At 49.8% G+C, this 16,406-nt stretch overlaps 7 protein-coding genes across 7 annotated transcripts; 2 read left to right on the top strand and 5 right to left on the bottom strand.

Annotated features, from left to right (window-relative positions):
- Nucleotides 1-327: 327 nt before the first annotated feature.
- Nucleotides 328-1,994, bottom strand: N7446_002592 (uncharacterized protein; the record flags this gene model as incomplete). Its single annotated transcript, XM_058511341.1, has 4 exons — nt 328-555; nt 658-764; nt 853-1,564; nt 1,623-1,994. 4 exons carry the CDS (start codon nt 1,992-1,994, stop codon nt 328-330), a joined length of 1,419 nt encoding a protein of 472 aa, XP_058376877.1.
- A 703-nt stretch (nt 1,995-2,697) lies between these two features.
- On the top strand, nt 2,698-3,969 carry N7446_002591 (cellulase family protein; the record flags this gene model as incomplete). Its single annotated transcript, XM_058511340.1, has 1 exon — nt 2,698-3,969. One exon carries the CDS (start codon nt 2,698-2,700, stop codon nt 3,967-3,969), a length of 1,272 nt encoding a protein of 423 aa, XP_058376876.1.
- Nucleotides 3,970-5,682: 1,713 nt separating this feature from the next.
- N7446_002590 (uncharacterized protein) lies at nt 5,683-9,784 on the bottom strand (the record flags this gene model as incomplete). Its single annotated transcript, XM_058511339.1, has 3 exons — nt 5,683-7,236; nt 7,286-8,837; nt 8,895-9,784. The coding sequence occupies 3 exons, from the start codon at nt 9,782-9,784 to the stop codon at nt 5,683-5,685; spliced, it is 3,996 nt and encodes a 1,331-aa protein (XP_058376875.1).
- A 278-nt stretch (nt 9,785-10,062) lies between these two features.
- On the bottom strand, nt 10,063-11,094 carry N7446_002589 (uncharacterized protein; the record flags this gene model as incomplete). The annotated part of the gene is made up of 1 exon (XM_058511338.1): nt 10,063-11,094. The coding sequence occupies one exon, from the start codon at nt 11,092-11,094 to the stop codon at nt 10,063-10,065; it is 1,032 nt and encodes a 343-aa protein (XP_058376874.1).
- Nucleotides 11,095-11,705: 611 nt separating this feature from the next.
- Nucleotides 11,706-14,388, top strand: N7446_002588 (S8/S53 family peptidase; the record flags this gene model as incomplete). The annotated part of the gene is made up of 3 exons (XM_058511337.1): nt 11,706-11,957; nt 12,015-13,727; nt 13,792-14,388. Coding segments are annotated over 3 exons (2,562 nt in total), but the record flags the coding sequence as incomplete, so codon positions are not given.
- Nucleotides 14,389-14,435: 47 nt separating this feature from the next.
- Nucleotides 14,436-15,278, bottom strand: N7446_002587 (uncharacterized protein; the record flags this gene model as incomplete). The annotated part of the gene is made up of 1 exon (XM_058511336.1): nt 14,436-15,278. The coding sequence occupies one exon, from the start codon at nt 15,276-15,278 to the stop codon at nt 14,436-14,438; it is 843 nt and encodes a 280-aa protein (XP_058376872.1).
- Nucleotides 15,279-16,093: 815 nt separating this feature from the next.
- On the bottom strand, nt 16,094-16,351 carry N7446_002586 (uncharacterized protein; the record flags this gene model as incomplete). Its single annotated transcript, XM_058511335.1, has 2 exons — nt 16,094-16,243; nt 16,307-16,351. The coding sequence occupies 2 exons, from the start codon at nt 16,349-16,351 to the stop codon at nt 16,094-16,096; spliced, it is 195 nt and encodes a 64-aa protein (XP_058376871.1).
- Between the last annotated feature and the right edge of the window lie 55 nt (nt 16,352-16,406).

Genomic DNA, 16,406 nt, shown 5'->3' with positions numbered 1-16,406 from the left:
CACGGACGGTATAACTGTCACTGCAGGTACCGGCTACCCTTCCATCTTATCCCAAACAGGTAAAGAAACTCCGCTCCCAGTCCTGGGCGTCCGCCCCCTCCACCGCTGCTATATCCGATGCAACTCCGGTATCTCGTCGCCCGCCAGGGTGAGGCACGAGCTCCAAAAAATAATATCGGGAGAGCTACATTGAAGTTGATGCCAAACCCGGGTCCGATTTCCCCGAAACAATCACAATACGTCCAGCTACGAAACAACCATATGACATACTGTCTCTGCTTTCCATCTGTACCAGCCATGAATAAATCAAATCTACTATACCGTATACTAGCCCTCCCAAAGGCCCACAAGCTCCGTGCAAATATCCTGCGTCGGCCAGCCATGTACCGCCTCCGTTGTCGCCAACAGCTCCAGCACTCTTTTCCTCTCGCGCGGATCCTCAACCATGTCACCCGCAAGCCATACAGCCATGCAGGCCACAAGTGAGGGTCCCGGAGTTTCAGCTCTACATTGAGCAATCGAACAAAGGAGTTTGATTTTTGAGTGGACCTCTTTCTGAAGATCACATCGTAGGTTAGCCCGAGGCATGAATTCCTTGCAGTGGCGTTCAAAATCCCAAAATAACAAGAGAGAGTGAGAACGAATAAATGAACATACGAGCACATTCTTCCACGCCGAGACCCGATTCAGTCCGACACGTGGTTGGCGGGGATTTTGGATGGCCAAGAGAATACCTGCAAGTGAGATATATGCCCACGCACTCGCTAGCGGATTCCTAGTCAGTCTAGATGAAGCAATGAGATGGCACATTCGCGGACTCCATGCGCCGAACCCCAAAGTCAGTTTACGTACCGTGCCAGTCCCCGTGATACCTTACATCCCAAGACGAATTCGTCTCATCGTTAGGATCTATCCGAACCTCAAAACAAAGCGGGTCATACGATGCGGGCCGCTCAACTTCCCATCGCATAATTCTCTCACATAAAGTATCATAAAGATCCGCATTCATACTTTCATCCCCGAAGCAGAAATCCAGAACATCCAAACAATGACTAACCGCACTCTCCGCCCACGCACTATCCATTGCCAAAGGCCCAAGATGTGCCAGCATCTCAGCAGAGGCTCTAATGGCAGGTGGGCGATGCCGCTTAATTGATGCATAGATCTCCTGCCGCAACCCCGCCCAAAAGGCGGCACGGCGGAGGCCAGAGACGGACGAGACTTGTGAAGCTTGGGTTTGGAGTAGAGCTCGCGTGCCTATGCTGTGGCGGTATGTTGTTTCTGATCCTGAAAATGGGCCGTCGAGTTCTTCGTGCAGTCTGAGGATTATCGTTGCCGCGAGAAGGTCGTCCACGCAGTCATGGTGGACACTGTCGAGTTCGGGTATTAGAATGCTCAGACATCGTTGGTAGTAATGACTAGCTAGGATAGAGTCCACTTCCTTGCCAACAAGGCTCATGTGGCGGGCGGAGAGGGCTAAAATTGCATCCATCAATGGGGGGTAGAGCCGGGCTCGGACTGGGATTTGGATGGCGAAGTGGTGGTCCGGGTCGCAGAGGTCGAACTAACCTAAGATCAGTGATTGGCTGGCTCACGGTCTCGGTCACTTGCATCATGCTCACAAATGAGGAGAGGCATCGCGTGAAGTGCTGGAAGAGCAAAACCTCAGTGGCATTTTTGAACGACCAGCAGCGAGTGGAAGGGCTGCAAGGCGTTTTTGGAGGTAAATTAGGTGCCGTTTCCGGGGGTAGCGGGGCCGAGCTTGGAGAGGTATGGAATGTCGCCGACGACTCAGCGATTGCGGGGACCGGCTGAATGACTCTCGGGGATATGCTTGTTTCCAGCATAGTATCATCCGATGGCGGCGGGGTACTCGGCCCGGTTGGGGATAAGGAGGGCCAATCATCTTGGGAGGGCTGCCGGCGGCTGTGGTGCGCCTGAACAACGCGGTCTGTTTCATGGACATATCGATATCGGACTAGTAGCAACAGCATGCGTCAATAGATCGGCTCCACGATCTGGCCGAGATGAGGTGAAATACTCTCTCCCGAGATTCTTTGCGGGCTCGGACTAGCAACCTCAACGTGCTGAACAACCTGCTTGAAGCGCAATCTTTTCATTGAGTTGAGGCAGTCTACGCCAGTTCTCTCGCACAGGCCGCATCGCGGCTGCGCCAAATCACCTAGATGCTGTCAGTGCGAGAACCGTCGACAAAAAGTAATGGGAACGACAGACATTTCCGGTGCAATCGGCGGCATTTGTCACTAGCATCGGTCAGCAAGGGATCCTGCAAGCTAGACAAAGGGGGTGTCCTGCCAGGCAGTCATCTCAACAGTCCGCTTTTGGGGATCTCATAGATTGACTGGCGGGGGCGAACCAACGGACGTGGGAGCGGGATAAGATAACCTGCAAAAGATGCGCGGAGAGAGCGGGAAAGCGGGGAGATGCTACCTTTTTAACCCAGAAACCACATTGGGAAGTTAGTGCCGCTTGATTACTCGTGCAACTGCGGGGTATGAATAGTTGGGCTAATTGTAATTGGGGAACGAGCAGGAAGCTGGGTAAGCAGTGCGTACCTTGTCAGGGGACGGCAGATGTATACAAGGGATAAACATATACATACACATATAGATACTGTCCACAGTCCATAGCGTCGCTCAAGACGGTGGACGTCTGAGTGTCGATTGTCTTCTCATCATGTTCTCCCGCTCAATAATATTCGCCCTCCTGGCTGGCGCAACCCAATGCATCTCATGGCCTCATGGCCCCTTTCATACGGAGGGCAAGAATATTGTCGACGACACTGGATTGCCATTCACGTACGTCGGCATCAACTGGCCCGGCGAGGGCGAGACTATGATCCCCGAAGGCCTGCAGTACTCCTCTATCGCCAACATCGTGGCCAAGATCAAATCTCTCGACTACAACTCCGTTCGTATGGGCTGGGCAACAGAGATGGTCGATGACATCCTATACAATGGCGGCGACGTCAGCATCAAGGATACGATGGTTAAGGTACTTGGGCCGGAGCTTGCTCCAAGCATTATCTGTCAAATTCTCGACCACAATCCCAATTTCACTGAGAATACCACCAGACTCGAGGTCTGGGATGCTGTCGCAGCTGAGCTCCATAAACAAAAACTGCACTTGGTTTTCAACAACCACGTCTCCAAGGCTATATGGTGTTGCAGCCCTGATGACGGAAATGGCTGGTTTGGTGACACATACTTCGATGTCGCAAAATGGAAGCGTAGTCTGGCATACATGGCTAAGTACACGGCAAAGTGGCCAGCCAGGACTGCCCTGTCACTCCGCAACGAGCTTCGCCAAGTCAACGGCCCTGCAAATGACACTTACGGCTGGTCACTATGGTACGATGAGATGATCGACGCAGCGAACATCGTTAATGCCGCCGCCCCAGACGCGCTGGTGTTCATCTCAGGTCTCAACTACGACCATGAGCTCAACCCCATTACAGCTGGCGAACCCCTCAGGCCTCCAGAAGATAACAGAGTGTTCAATCTGAGCGACTTCCACTACGCAGACAAAATTGTTTTTGAGCTCCACAGCTACGACAACTCAATCGCAAACTGTACTTTCTTCCAATACGAACTCTACCAGCGCGGGTTCAACGCTCTTGATATGACTCCTCAAACAACCTCACGCAACATCGCCCCAGTCGTACTGACCGAATTTGGTTTCGCACAAAACAGTTCTGATTATCAAGGCGTTTACGCTTTATGTCTGAAGGATTTCCTCACTGGTGACAACCGCGTCTTGAACGCGAGTCGAATCGAGGGACCAATTGGACATTTTGAATGGAACTTGGGTGGCTCGTACTACGTCCGTGAGGGTATCGTGGATCATGATGACTGGTGGGCATTGTTGAACCATGATTGGAGTGATTGGAGGAACCATACTGTGTTGAATGCGTATCAGATTCCGTTGATACGGGAGACGATGCTATAACGGTGATGCTCAAGCCCCTTAAGGTTTAAGCCTGAAGGTAGGTTTATATGTTGCCTTCATCAAATGCCTGTGCTATACCTAGCCATACAGCTCGACCATTTGAGGAATCGTCTTTCAAGGTCAAATTGAGCTCTCAATGTAATTTAGCCTGTATGAGATTCGATAATGTCAATAATTGCTTGATTAGAGCTGTCCGCGCAATTAGGTATGCCAGCCGTGGATAGTAGGCAGGTGAGTCATATAATACCAAAACCATACAACAATCATACCGGACAAATACCAAAAAATTATCGGAAAGATACCAGTGCCTAGCCTGGGTACGACTCATCCCAGACACATGCTGGGCACTAGTAATTTTCCGGTAATTGATCGGTATTTTCGGTATCCTTCAAACATATAACATACACGTACAGTATAATACGAAGGGTAAATTAAGCCTATATAATATTATCGCCGTTATATTTTGCGCGATATTTTCTATTCTCTCGCCCTCGGAAGCCTCATTATTCGCATTAAATAACTTTCTCCTTTTCCGCACGAACGATTACCAGAGCATCTTCTAGGATTATGATTTGTGCGGCGGTCATTTCCACTAGGCCCTAGTATACAAGCATTTTCTAGCGAGCTAGTGCCAGGCTGTCTTCGAGGACCATCACATCGCCATCCCCCTGTTGTGTTTTAACAGGCTCCGCCTGTTAAACCGGTGCTCTGTCTTAGTCGCAGCGACCCTACTTGCCGCTATGGTGACAGGCAGCGCAATAGGACAGCCGCGGAACCGTATAACAGCCAGAGTAGATTCTATCCCCCTTCTTACAACTCGAGCAAGCATCTTAGGGTTTACGCAGCTCCCCTACTGCCTAGGCAATCAGTGCCTCGATGTTAGCTTTTTTGCTGGCCGTGGACTTGTCGAACTCTCCTCTAGTAGGGGACCAGTCACGCTTTGTCCTATTCGGCGGTTTAAGGGCTAGCTCCCTTTTTAATAGTAGGGCCACTAGGTAAAACAGTAGTGTTCCCGAGGTGAGAACAATCCGCGCGCCCTTTGGCCAAGGGCATTCTTTGGCCCTGTTAGCCTAGAATCCTAGCAGGATATCCGGTCCGCCCACCGTTAGGGCTGCTAGGGATTGTTCTGTGGTAATTTCCTGTACTAGGGAGTCCGCAGCCGACCCCTCTGCCGGGGCGGTCTTTTGGCATTTTCGTGGTGGTAGCATTGCCTTAGACTCGTCAGCTTTGTTTTCGATTTCACTCCAAATTGGCTCATAGATCTTACCTCAGAAACACTCTTGAAAATGAAGCTGAGGAACCGGAGAGAAACTGAAAGATACTGAAAGGCGCCTAGGAAGCTGGTTCAAAGTAGATCGGAGTTCGAGACTTAGTGATTGAATATAACTCGCCTCTCCGATGACTGCTTGGAGTGGTTAAGATCAAAAGTCAGGAAGAATGTGGAAAGACATTCATCCGAAGCAAGAATAGGTCTATATTCGAAGTGAGACGTTGAAATCTGTAACATCTTTATTCTTATTTTCAGCGTACCTCCTACTTTCTGCGTCTTACTTTCGAGATAACGTTAATATTTATGTGATACAGCATGGGTTACTTATGTAGGCAAAAAAGGAGTATACATTCACTTTCCGGTTGAGTCTGTAGCGCAGGAATAACAACATACAACACTGAGTCATATTCAAACCAAGAGAGCAAATTTGTTTCATTGTAGGACTACATTAGTGTATCACTACTAGAGGAGAACGATATAAATGAGACACGTCCAGATGCATGGCCAAGGGCGATAGTGTTACTATACGTCGCTATACAGGTAGGCCGGTATCCAGGAGGAAGCCACAGGGCTTCTTTGCCGTGGATTTTGATCCACTGACCATCTGACACTGATATGTCGATGCTATTCAGTGGTATATCAAGAGGAATTTCATGGCCGGACTGGATATCGGAACGGATGTCGAAGGGTCCAAGATTGGTGATTACAGATCGGCCGTCGGTTGAGAAGGCTATTGACGCAATTGAACCACAACCTTCCCCCAGAATCTGCGTGATCGAGCCGGTTGCTGTGTCCCAGAGCCGCAATGTTCGATCCGCAGAACTGGACGCCAGTAGTTGGCCGTCGGGCGAGAAGGCCACTGAATTAACCTCATGTAAATGGCCCTTGGCCTTGAGAGTCTGCTGAAGTACGCCCGTCGCTGTGTTCCAGAGTCGCACCGTCCGATCCGTAGAGCTGGACGCTAGTAGTTGGCCGTTGGGTGAGAAGGTCACTGAATGAACCTCGTGTGAATGGCCCTCAAGAGTCTGTTGGAGCGCACCCGTCGCCGTATCCCATACACGCACTGTCCGATCCGTAGAGCTGGACGCCAGTAGTTGGCCGTCGGGTGAGAAGGCTACTGATTCAACCTCTTGTGAATGGCCCTCGAAAGTCTGTTGGAGCACACCCGTCGCTGTGTCCCATAGACGCACTGTCCGATCCGCAGAGCCGGACACCAGTAGTCGGCCGGCGGGAGAGAAGGCCACTGAGTTCACCGAGCTAGATTGGGCCTCGAGAGTCTGCTGTAGACCGCCTGTGGCCGTATCCCAAAGCTGTACAGTCTCATCCGCAGAGCCAGACGCGATAAGTCGGCCATTGGGTGAGAAGGTCACTGAATGAACCTCTTGTGAATGGCCCTCAAAAGTCTGTTGGAGCACACCCGTCACCGTGTCCCATAGACGCACTGTCCGATCCGCAGAGCCGGACGCCAGTAGTCGGCCGGCGGGAGAGAAGGCCACCGAGTTCACCGAGCTAGAATGGCCCTCAAGAGTCTGCTGTAGACTGCCTGTGGCCGTATCCCAGAGCCGTACAGTCTCATCCGTAGAGCCAGACGCGATTAGCCGGCCATCGGGCGAGAATGCCACTGATTGAACCAAGCCAGAATGGCCCTCTAGGGTCTGCTGGAGCGTGCCTATCGTGTCCCAAAGCCATATAGCTTTATCCGTCGAGCCGGACGCGACTAGCTGTCCGTCTGGCGAGAAGGCCGCCGAACGAACCGAACCAGCATGGCCCTCTAGGGTTTGTAACTCTGCGCTCCAATCTTTTTCAGTATTTGGCAACCCAGAAATCCAAGATGGGAGCTCCCCACAGAACAGTCTCCGAATTATTGAATGTTTAGGTGCAAACACAAGGCATGAGCAATAAAGTTGAAGGGGTGCAACATCGACAATTTGTCTATTCTTGAGGACAAATCTATATGCGTCATGTAGAAAGTCTGCAAGTTCATGTTCAATGTCTCCCTATATGAGTAAGCATCAGTGAAAATATAGAACCCCTATAGAAACCTACAAGTATGGCCGTTTGTACTAGATTGATTATTTTCACAACTTCGGATGTAAGGCCAAGAAGACTCATGGCTTCTACCCAATGTAGGAAATGCTTCTGTAGGAATAGTCGCACATCTTCTATCTCGGAGGATAAAGCCTGACTTTTTTCGAGATGGTGTATCCAGTAGCGGCAAGAGTATTGTAAATCCGGTGGTAGATACTGGCGGATATGTTGAGGGTCGATGTCTGCCCTATGCGTTCTAGGGCTTGCTAGATTACAGATGTCTTTCTGTAGATGACTCCGCATAGTTTTGAGACAGAACTTAGCTATGTCTTTGTGCTTTTTTGGCTTATCCACCAAAAACTTGGTTTTAGACTGGACCAAAAAATCCTGAAAAGATAGATGTAGAATCCTAACAGGCTGATTTCGGTCACCGGGAATGCTTAACACCGATCGGAATAAATCCAATAGATTGCTAATCTTGTCTGCTCCTATCCCTAGAAACTGCGACAGCGCATTTATAGAAAGCGGAACAGCAAGAAGGACGATAACACCGACTGTATTCTGGAACTCTTGTAGGAGCTGCTGCTGCTGCTGCTCCGATTCATCACTCTCTTGATCGTCCAGAAGTCGCGTTAGAATTGGTAGGTACGTCTTATCCATTCTCGATATATATTTGGCTTGGTCAGTTAGAAACTCTGCGAGGCGTAATTTAGGGTCCCATTCCGAATTTTCGATATAACGGCAAATAGTGGCAGCCGAAATAAACAGTGGAGCGGACATAGTGACTAGTTCTCGGATGATGTTGTCGCCGGGCCAATCTTTAGAAATATTCCTATCGTGTTGAATTTTCGCAAATCGGTCTAGTAGGAATAAATGTATGTCGTGTTCTATCACTTCTTCGGATATCTCGTGAAGAGCAAGGTCTTGATATTCATAATCCGCGATCTCTTTAAAGCCGAGGCTGATTGGGAGTTCAGGTCTGCTTGTTAAGAAGATCCGAAGGCGAACAGCCTTTGCCTTCTGTAGAAGAGGTAGTAATCGAATGATGTTCCGGACATCGTGGTCATGTTCACATTCGTCTAAAGCGTCGATCACTATCACAGCGGTTTGAGGTTGTCGGCCAAGTTGGTCAAGATTGAGCAGCGGTTGAAGGAGTAATTTCTCGAACTGCTCCCTAAGAGTTTTAGACATAATGTTAGGGTCGTGATAGAGTGCCTTCTGTACGCTAGACCTTAGCTCTGAAATTCTGAGCATCAGTTGCCATATTAGTGTCGGAAAAAACTTCTTAGCGTTCCCTCGGTCCCCTTCACCCCTCTTAAAGAAGAAGCTAGCACCTAGGTGGTTAGTGTCCTCAAGAGATTTTGCCACAGTCCGGGATATCGTGGATTTTCCTGTCCCAGCTATTCCTTTTAACCAGAAGATGCTTTTTTGGGAAGGCGACATTGCCCATTCCATTATCTGATGAAGAATTTCGGTCCTAGTGCCTTGGAGACATTGGACTTCGTCTCGATCGGAGAATGACTCAAATCCTGCCTCTATCGCACCTTCTAACTTCTTAAGATCCATAGAACTATACATATTTTGAGTCAATCATATGTAGTCAAAATATAGTGTTCCATAATCGTACCTCTGATCCACCTGTAAAGATAAGAGAAATGAAGATTGGTATCTCTCGAGGTTCTGGGCAACGCCCTCCCCCTCTGTGCGTTTAAGGGGCCACGTTAAGGCTCGTAATCCCATCTCCCTCGTCAGCTTCTTTCGATTTCCTAGATCAAGTCTCGCCTGTAAGGCTCGGAGGTCGAAGACGCAATCGGTAATATTGCTGACAAGTCGTGAGGAGGTAGGTAGAGCCTCTCCGTCGTTACTTTGGAGGAGTTTCTGCAGGTCTTGGAGTGTTCCTTGGAGGCCTAAAATTGCCCCTTGTAGGGTTAAAATCTCGTCTCGTGCCTCGTTCACCTCTTGAATGTAGATCCCGCAAAGCTTCACGAGGTTTCCTGTCAGTTGAATGACTGCGATAACGCTCGCCGCCGAGGATAAACCATCCCGGTGGACAGCTTCTTCAAGGCCCGAAACTGCTGCAGTACATGAGTGCATGCCAGACTGCTCTGACAGGGCCGCGAGAGAGGCGCTACTAGAGCAGTCCGCGAAATAGTCATTCTTCTCGAAGTAGTCGAAGCCGCTGCACTCTTCGTTAGGATCCTGGGTAGCTCTGTCCCAGGACCTCAGATCCAGCTGTGCAGCAATTGAGTCCGTAGTTTCTTCAATAACATCATCCAACCACGATCTTACAAGGTCCGCATTGGGGATTTTCGAGTCGTACGTGCCCGGTAGGCTTCGGGCATGATCCCTGTGTTTGGGCCACGGCAGTGCCCGCAAGGCAAAGTCGTGGGTGTGTTGCAAGACGTGGTCAATCAATTCGGGGGCGTCGAGAGACCCAGATGAATTGCAGAGAGGGCAGCACGTTAGTCCGTAGGACTTCGTAGCTCCCAAGTGGAGCAGAGTGTGGATATCATCCATCGGAAACACGTCCCCGTGCTGATCCTGCACGTGTTCCGCTAAGGCTTCCAATCCGGAGAATATCGGGCCCGTGTGAATGCATATTGGACAAACCCATCTATTGGGACTATGATCCGTTTCCACATGGTTCTCCCAGTCTCGCCGAGTGCTATACAGAATATGTGGAGTCGGGCAGTTATCGGCGATGCAGGTATACGGATGGATGTCCTCTACAAGGTGTTTCCTGTAATAAAACAATGAGTAATCCTAATTATAGCGGGACACGAAAAGATGGACCCCTACTTCCATGCATTGGTGTTCTTGGCCATGGTTTCGGGCTGAGGCTGGCAACAACAAGGACATTTGAGAATCTTGCGTCCCTTGAGCTCGTCATCACAAGATTTCATGAGGCTCGGATACTGGGCTGCAGCTGTGATGGCAGTGATTCTTGTCTGAGGTACCCCTGGTATAGTAACTTCATCTTCTGCAGAAGGGTTTGTGATCTCGACAGTCGATGCTACTGTCGACAAACCGGGCAACGTGGACTCCTTGTCTGGGTGCTTCGAACCTTTGGAACTGGCTAATTTTGAGGAGGGCGTGTCTGACGGTCTAGACACGGAGCCTTCCACAGGTGATATTGTCGGCGTTCCTACTCTAGGTGTGGAAGCCTGTGGTCCCGCTGAAGTCTGAGGACGAGCAAGCTTGTCCGAATGTCTTTGAGCACAGAGAAACCAGTACCTCCGCCTGAGATTGGCGTTGATAAGCCGCGTCTGGAGGGGTGTCAAATGGCCACTTCCTTCGGCAAAATTGGGTACTACACTCATCCAATCCTCAGCAATAGTCGTCGAGGACACCGGTCGGAAGAGGGCATTCTCTGTCGGCCGGAGAAGCACAATGCACTCAAAATGCCTTCGGAGTCGTGTTTGCCTTTGAGGGTCGAACGTCAGGTCTGCCCTCCTAAGACGCGATCGCTTTCCTGTGCGTCTGATAACGGTGGCGAGCATGGCCAAGTTCTCGATGACTAAGTCGACAATTTCCATTGACTCCTCAAGCTCATTGCCATAGAGCCTCCGGCAGTCCATCAAAGTGCTCTTGAGCGAGGAAAGCAAGTGCTTCAGCGTCGATAGCATGTCTGGCAGGGCCTGAAGCCTAGCATCAAGCGAAGCCTTTTTTCCGGCTGTTGCGCCCATTCCGGCGACCCAGAGATTGAAGTCTAACATTCTCACTTCGGCCCACTTCTCGCGCATGAGACTATTTTGCTCCATACACAGGCGGAACTCGTGGCGAATTAAAATGACCAGCTCGGCCATGAACGCCTGGTTAGGAGCCATCCTGAGAGACTCCGTACGAATTTTAGGTGGGGTGATTCAATTTCGAGACCGAGGAAAGAGGTAGATGTCAAAAATAGACCATCCCTTGGACTGAATTCCGAACAGCAGCGCTGATCTGTCGATGCACGTTTGGGATGGTCTGGATGAATTGTGTGAAGAGAATTAGCACTGGAACGCATGGGCGCCAGGGTCTTAAGACAACAATGTGCTTCTATTAGGACTTCGACTAACCTTGGGACACAAGGTCTGGCAAAAAGCTCCAGAGACTTGGGGCTTATCTATTCTTGTAGCGTTCTCTGGGTTCGGTTACATGGGCATTTTTTTCAGCGCGAGCGGGGTAAGTGCACAAGTACTGTCGCTATGGCTTACGCGGGCGGCTCTGGCATTGTGGTGATACCAAAATTCTCCGCTTGTCCCTCCAAATCGCTAGTAGTTTTGTGGAACTTTCCTCGGTGCAACATACAGCAATTTTGCGACCGGAAACCTATTGAGATGTTGGAAGTTGCCTCTGCGAAGCCATGTTCGCATCTTTTTTGTCCCTCACCAAAGATATAAGGAGGCCCTGGCCACCTGGCGAGGCCAGTTCCACGACCTCGTCCGGGCAGTCGACAATGCTATCCGCTGGCTCTCCCACGGGTGAAATCTATATTGTCGAGAGCTTGGTCTCTTTCACCTCGTCTCTGGGTAATCTAATTGCGGAAATAGAAGTTGAAAATCGCCGTGTCCTTAAGAGAACGCTCCAACTCTCAGCAAAGTTCCTTGCGGCATCGGAATGCCTCGGGTCCGACATGGCTGTGATATCAGAACCCATTATGCAGAAACTATCTGGGGAACTTCTCCAGGAACTCTCGTGGATCGTTACCGTAAGCTTTGTTCACCGCACTGCTAAAACTCGATTATGCTGATAATGATACAAACAGTGGCCGGCATACTCAAAGGGACTAGGGCTGGAGGCACGAGACCCGCTTAGGACCGTGCAAATTGTTAAATCAAGCCTCGAAAATAATGTCAAAGCAACAACCGCGAGCTTTCTAGCAAACGCACCAGATTTTTTGATTGAAGCCACTATCACCACCTGCCAGTCGATCATCACCAAGCTCACTGCAAATACAGAGACGGCGTTCCAGATCGATGAGGACGAAATATCACAGAAGGAAGTTGAAAATCTCCTGACAGCTATCTGGAATTATTCTGCCTGCGATTCTTGTGAAGAAAACACAACCCACAGGAGGCATAATACTGGGTTTCATCCAACCAGGCTCTATCTGGGCAGACCTCAGCAGACTCGAGATGCTAGCGCTCTCTTTGATCTTTTTATCTCTTTGCCCTCACTTGGGTATTGGCAAGAGATTGGCTTCATTTCGCCACAGAAAAAGGTCAAGTTTGCCGGTGAGGTTCAGACTTCACCTTCTGGAAAGGTGGAAGTATCCGGTTTCTGTAAAATATTAAGCATAAGAAATAATGCCCGGATCTTCCTAGAGTTTGGAGATCAACGACTATTCAAGTATGAGGATGTCTACGCGTTACATCACGAAGCCATACCCGGTCTTGGGTTACCCCTACTGCGTGTCCTTCAAGAGTATCGTCTCAACATACCTGAAAAGATCGTGCTATCTCACGCTATAGCACAAGGATTCTGGCAGCTTTATGATTCAAAGATGATGCTGGCGAAGTGGTCAAGTGGCAACATCTGGTTCATGCCAAACACCAGTGACCCGAACGCACCGCTACCATGCAAAGCATACATCTCTTTTCCCTTTGAACATACTGAATACGAGCTAGAGGAGTATACAACCACCGACCTGATACACAAATGTCCCAGAATATTCTCGCTGGCAATCTTGCTACTCGAAATTAGCCTCGGTAGGCCCATTCAGACGTCGCAGATCAAGCGGCACGAAAGCGACTTTACCGGTGGGATGAACAAGGACTTCTTGACCGCCTCGAAGCTGTTCACAGAACTGAAGGGACAATCCTGGGATGGCCACGTGAGCAAGCATATACTCGACCAGGCTATCGATGCGTGCATGACTGGCAGGAACTTTGCGCTAAGTCCACGAGATCCTTGCTTTCCCATGGGGCTTTCCGAAAGACGAGAGGTCTTTTATGAAAAGGTGGTAAAACCCCTTCAGTGGCTAGCGGGTCCGCTTTCCGACGGGGAAACTGTCTGCTTCCAAAAAAAGAATAGCCCTGAATCATCCGATAGCTCGATTTACACAACCTCGGTACAGATTGGCGAACTAGATCCATCTACATTTACCTCCTTCCATAGCGGGAGGATCGTTAGCCCAGAAGAATGGCTGGATGATCTGAAAAGGATCGGTCGTTATGTCCACGAGTTAAATCAGCGACATTCAGTCAATGTTGAGGTTAGACCAATCCGCGTGGCAATCTTGGATTCTGGATGCAGCCTCGCGGCGCCGTACTTTCAAGATGGATCTCCAGCACGGGCAGATCGTATCAAAGCATACAAGGATTTCGTCGACCAATCTAAAGAGAAGAAAGACTCATTCGGTCATGGGACTTTCATGACTGCACTTGTGATAGAAGCTGCGCCGTCTGCAGAGTTGTATGTGGCAAGAGTGGCGGAGAATACGGCAGAACTTGACGGCAGCGAAGGAAAAATTGGCGAGGTGCGGTATCCTTTAGTTTTTGCAATCAAGGATTGATTCTAACACTGATATCGAGGATCAATAGGCAATCGTATGGGCCGGCATCAAACATGAGGCTGATATAATATCGATGTCCTTCGGTGTCTCTGACAACAATGATGACATCAAAAATGCCATCTTGACAGTCCGAGCCAAGCGAGAGGACCGCATAATCTTTCTTGCCAGCGCTGGTAACTCCGGCCCTCACCAAGACACGGCCTTCCCAGCAAGCCGCAGGGACGTGATATCTATCCGATCTACCAATTACATGGGTGCATGCAGCGACACGAACCCTGCCTCTGATTTGCGCGGCCCGGCACCATTATTCGCCACGTTCGGCGACAATATTCCCCACCGACTTCGGGGATACAAGCCCGACGTCTGTGGCCCAGGATCTTCGGTTTCCACGGCGGTGGCAGCGGGAATTGCGGCCAGCATTTTATCGTACTATGATTGTCTTCAGCTAATGCAACCTGTCTTACTGAAGGATAAAACCCTTAAAAAATTACGGACGGTCGAAGGTATGGAGGAACTATTCTACGCTATGTCGACGGACACGGGCAATCGGATACGGTTTATCAATCCGGTCAAATTCTTTGTCAAACGGCCAGATAATTTACGAAGACTTTGTGCGCTCGTGGACTGTATGTGTAAGGTGGGATGATATCTTTGTACTCGGAGCAGCTCAACTTAGTTACCTGAAAAAGGGAGCGGTACAGAAACCCAATCATCACCACTTTTAGCACTGTGCATGTATGTTTCGAATGGTTCGTCGGGGTCTTGTCGAAGCACCTGTGAGTTGACTTCAAGGCACTCGATGTCTGGACCACTGAGTCCAGTCATGAATGCTTTCTTATGAGAGAACAAATCTTCTCTTACTTCGCCGTCGCCTTTTGTGCGGATTATATGTACGCGGTACGCAAATACAATGCCTGGTGCAGTTTCATAAGAGTCGTCCGCTATGTTTGTAAGTTGCACGCTCCACTCGGCTCCCGCCGTGATTGGGACTGTGCCCGTTGGATCGCTCGCGGAGGTGGAAGCCTGGACAGACACATTTTCATTGGATCGCGTAGACACGGTGAATGAAGTATTGGTTATGCGGACCCCTGTGATGACGTAGACGGGTCTGCGGCCAAGAAAGCCGGAGTCCACGTACTTCTGTACCTTGGGCACTGCCATAATCTCCTTTAGGCATTTGTCGCTAAGCTCGCGGTCGAATGTCCACACCTCGTGGTCCACTTTCCCAAAGTCGCGATTGCGAGACAGATTTACCGACGTTTCGGCTGTACCTGACGCGATTTCAAGAAAAGCGGCCCAAAGCTTCATTCCGACAGAGACATCTGCGCCTCTGGGGTGCTCGTGATTTCGTTCTATGATGCTCCCCTTTGAGGGCAGGTCAAGGTCGGCTGGCAGCCCGTTTCCTTGGGAGGCTAGGATGCTCATTGGCCGAAGAGGGTGTTCTAGCACTGTTCCCAGACGGATAGCACCATCCTTGCGGGAAGTGAAGTCTGGAGGCAGGAACCAGAATGGCATGGCAAAAACTGAAAATTGCGTGTGAAAGATGTGGAAGACAGTTGCGGGGAGCGTGCTAACTTTTACGGTCAGCGTGTGTGGCTATGCGAAGGACGTAGTTCAATTACGAGTGTGATTGGCCTCACAGCCAACCTAGCCTTCCATTTTATTCTATTTTTGGGCAATAATGCTGAGCTAGCCCTACTCTGGAGTATGGCAGGCTACTGAATTGATAACAAATCACCCTTGAACGCCCCTAGAACCAACACCTTCTTAGCAAGTGTCACTGATTAGTCGATTTAACAAATCACGATAGAAAATAAATATTCGAAAAGAAGCTTCAGTTAGGACTATCTTAACGCCACTAGAGAAGCTAGCTTGGAAGAACGCCGGAACGTTTGTGAAATACCACCAAGACTCCAATACTCTTAGTCTCTTCCATTGTTTCTTTGTGTTATCACTTGGCCATTATGGGCTTTAGCTAGAGAAACTATACTATAAGCCAATCACTTTTCTTACAGCTTTTGGGTTAAAGTGACCAGTTCGGCGAACGCGCGACGGAGGGCTATTCTCACTCAGCTTTCTCGCCCCTTCGATTGCGTACTCACACTTTCTCACCCCGGGTCACGCGACCGCAAAGCGGCGATCACCCCTTGGGCTAAGCCGAACAAATGGCTAGCGTTGGCAAAGGACGTGCTTATGTGCAGTCAGTAAACGGGTGGGTGTCGCCCAGGTGAGAAACGGTTGAGCGCCGCTTTACAGTCGCGCAACTGGGGTGACAAGGGTGAGTGCGCAATAGACAGGATGAGAATCAGGGTGGGGAATCAGGGTGAGAATCACCTGCTGTCTGCGGGACTGCCGCACTGACCCTCCCAGCTGAGCTTCCATGGAGTACTATTTGGTAGCCTTGAAACTGCTGAAACGCCTGGTCTCTTACCATCTGCACGAAGCTGCTTTCGTTGGTTGAAGTAAGACACCAGAATGATCTGTTTTTATGGTATACCGCTATCACGTTATTCATGAAGTGACACAGGTAGTATCAATCATACATAGGACATAGGACCAGGATACTCGCTGTCCTTCAAAGTCATCATTTTGAAGTCAAGTTCTATTGCTTCAATGCGACGGCGCCATATGTCGTTGGCACTA

The sequence above is a fragment of the Penicillium canescens genome, assembly GCF_028828765.1.
Source record: "Penicillium canescens strain IBT 15451 chromosome Unknown utg000002l_segment0_segment0, whole genome shotgun sequence".
NCBI classification, from domain to species: domain Eukaryota; kingdom Fungi; phylum Ascomycota; class Eurotiomycetes; order Eurotiales; family Aspergillaceae; genus Penicillium; species Penicillium canescens.
This window is presented reverse-complemented; position numbering and strand designations above follow the sequence as displayed.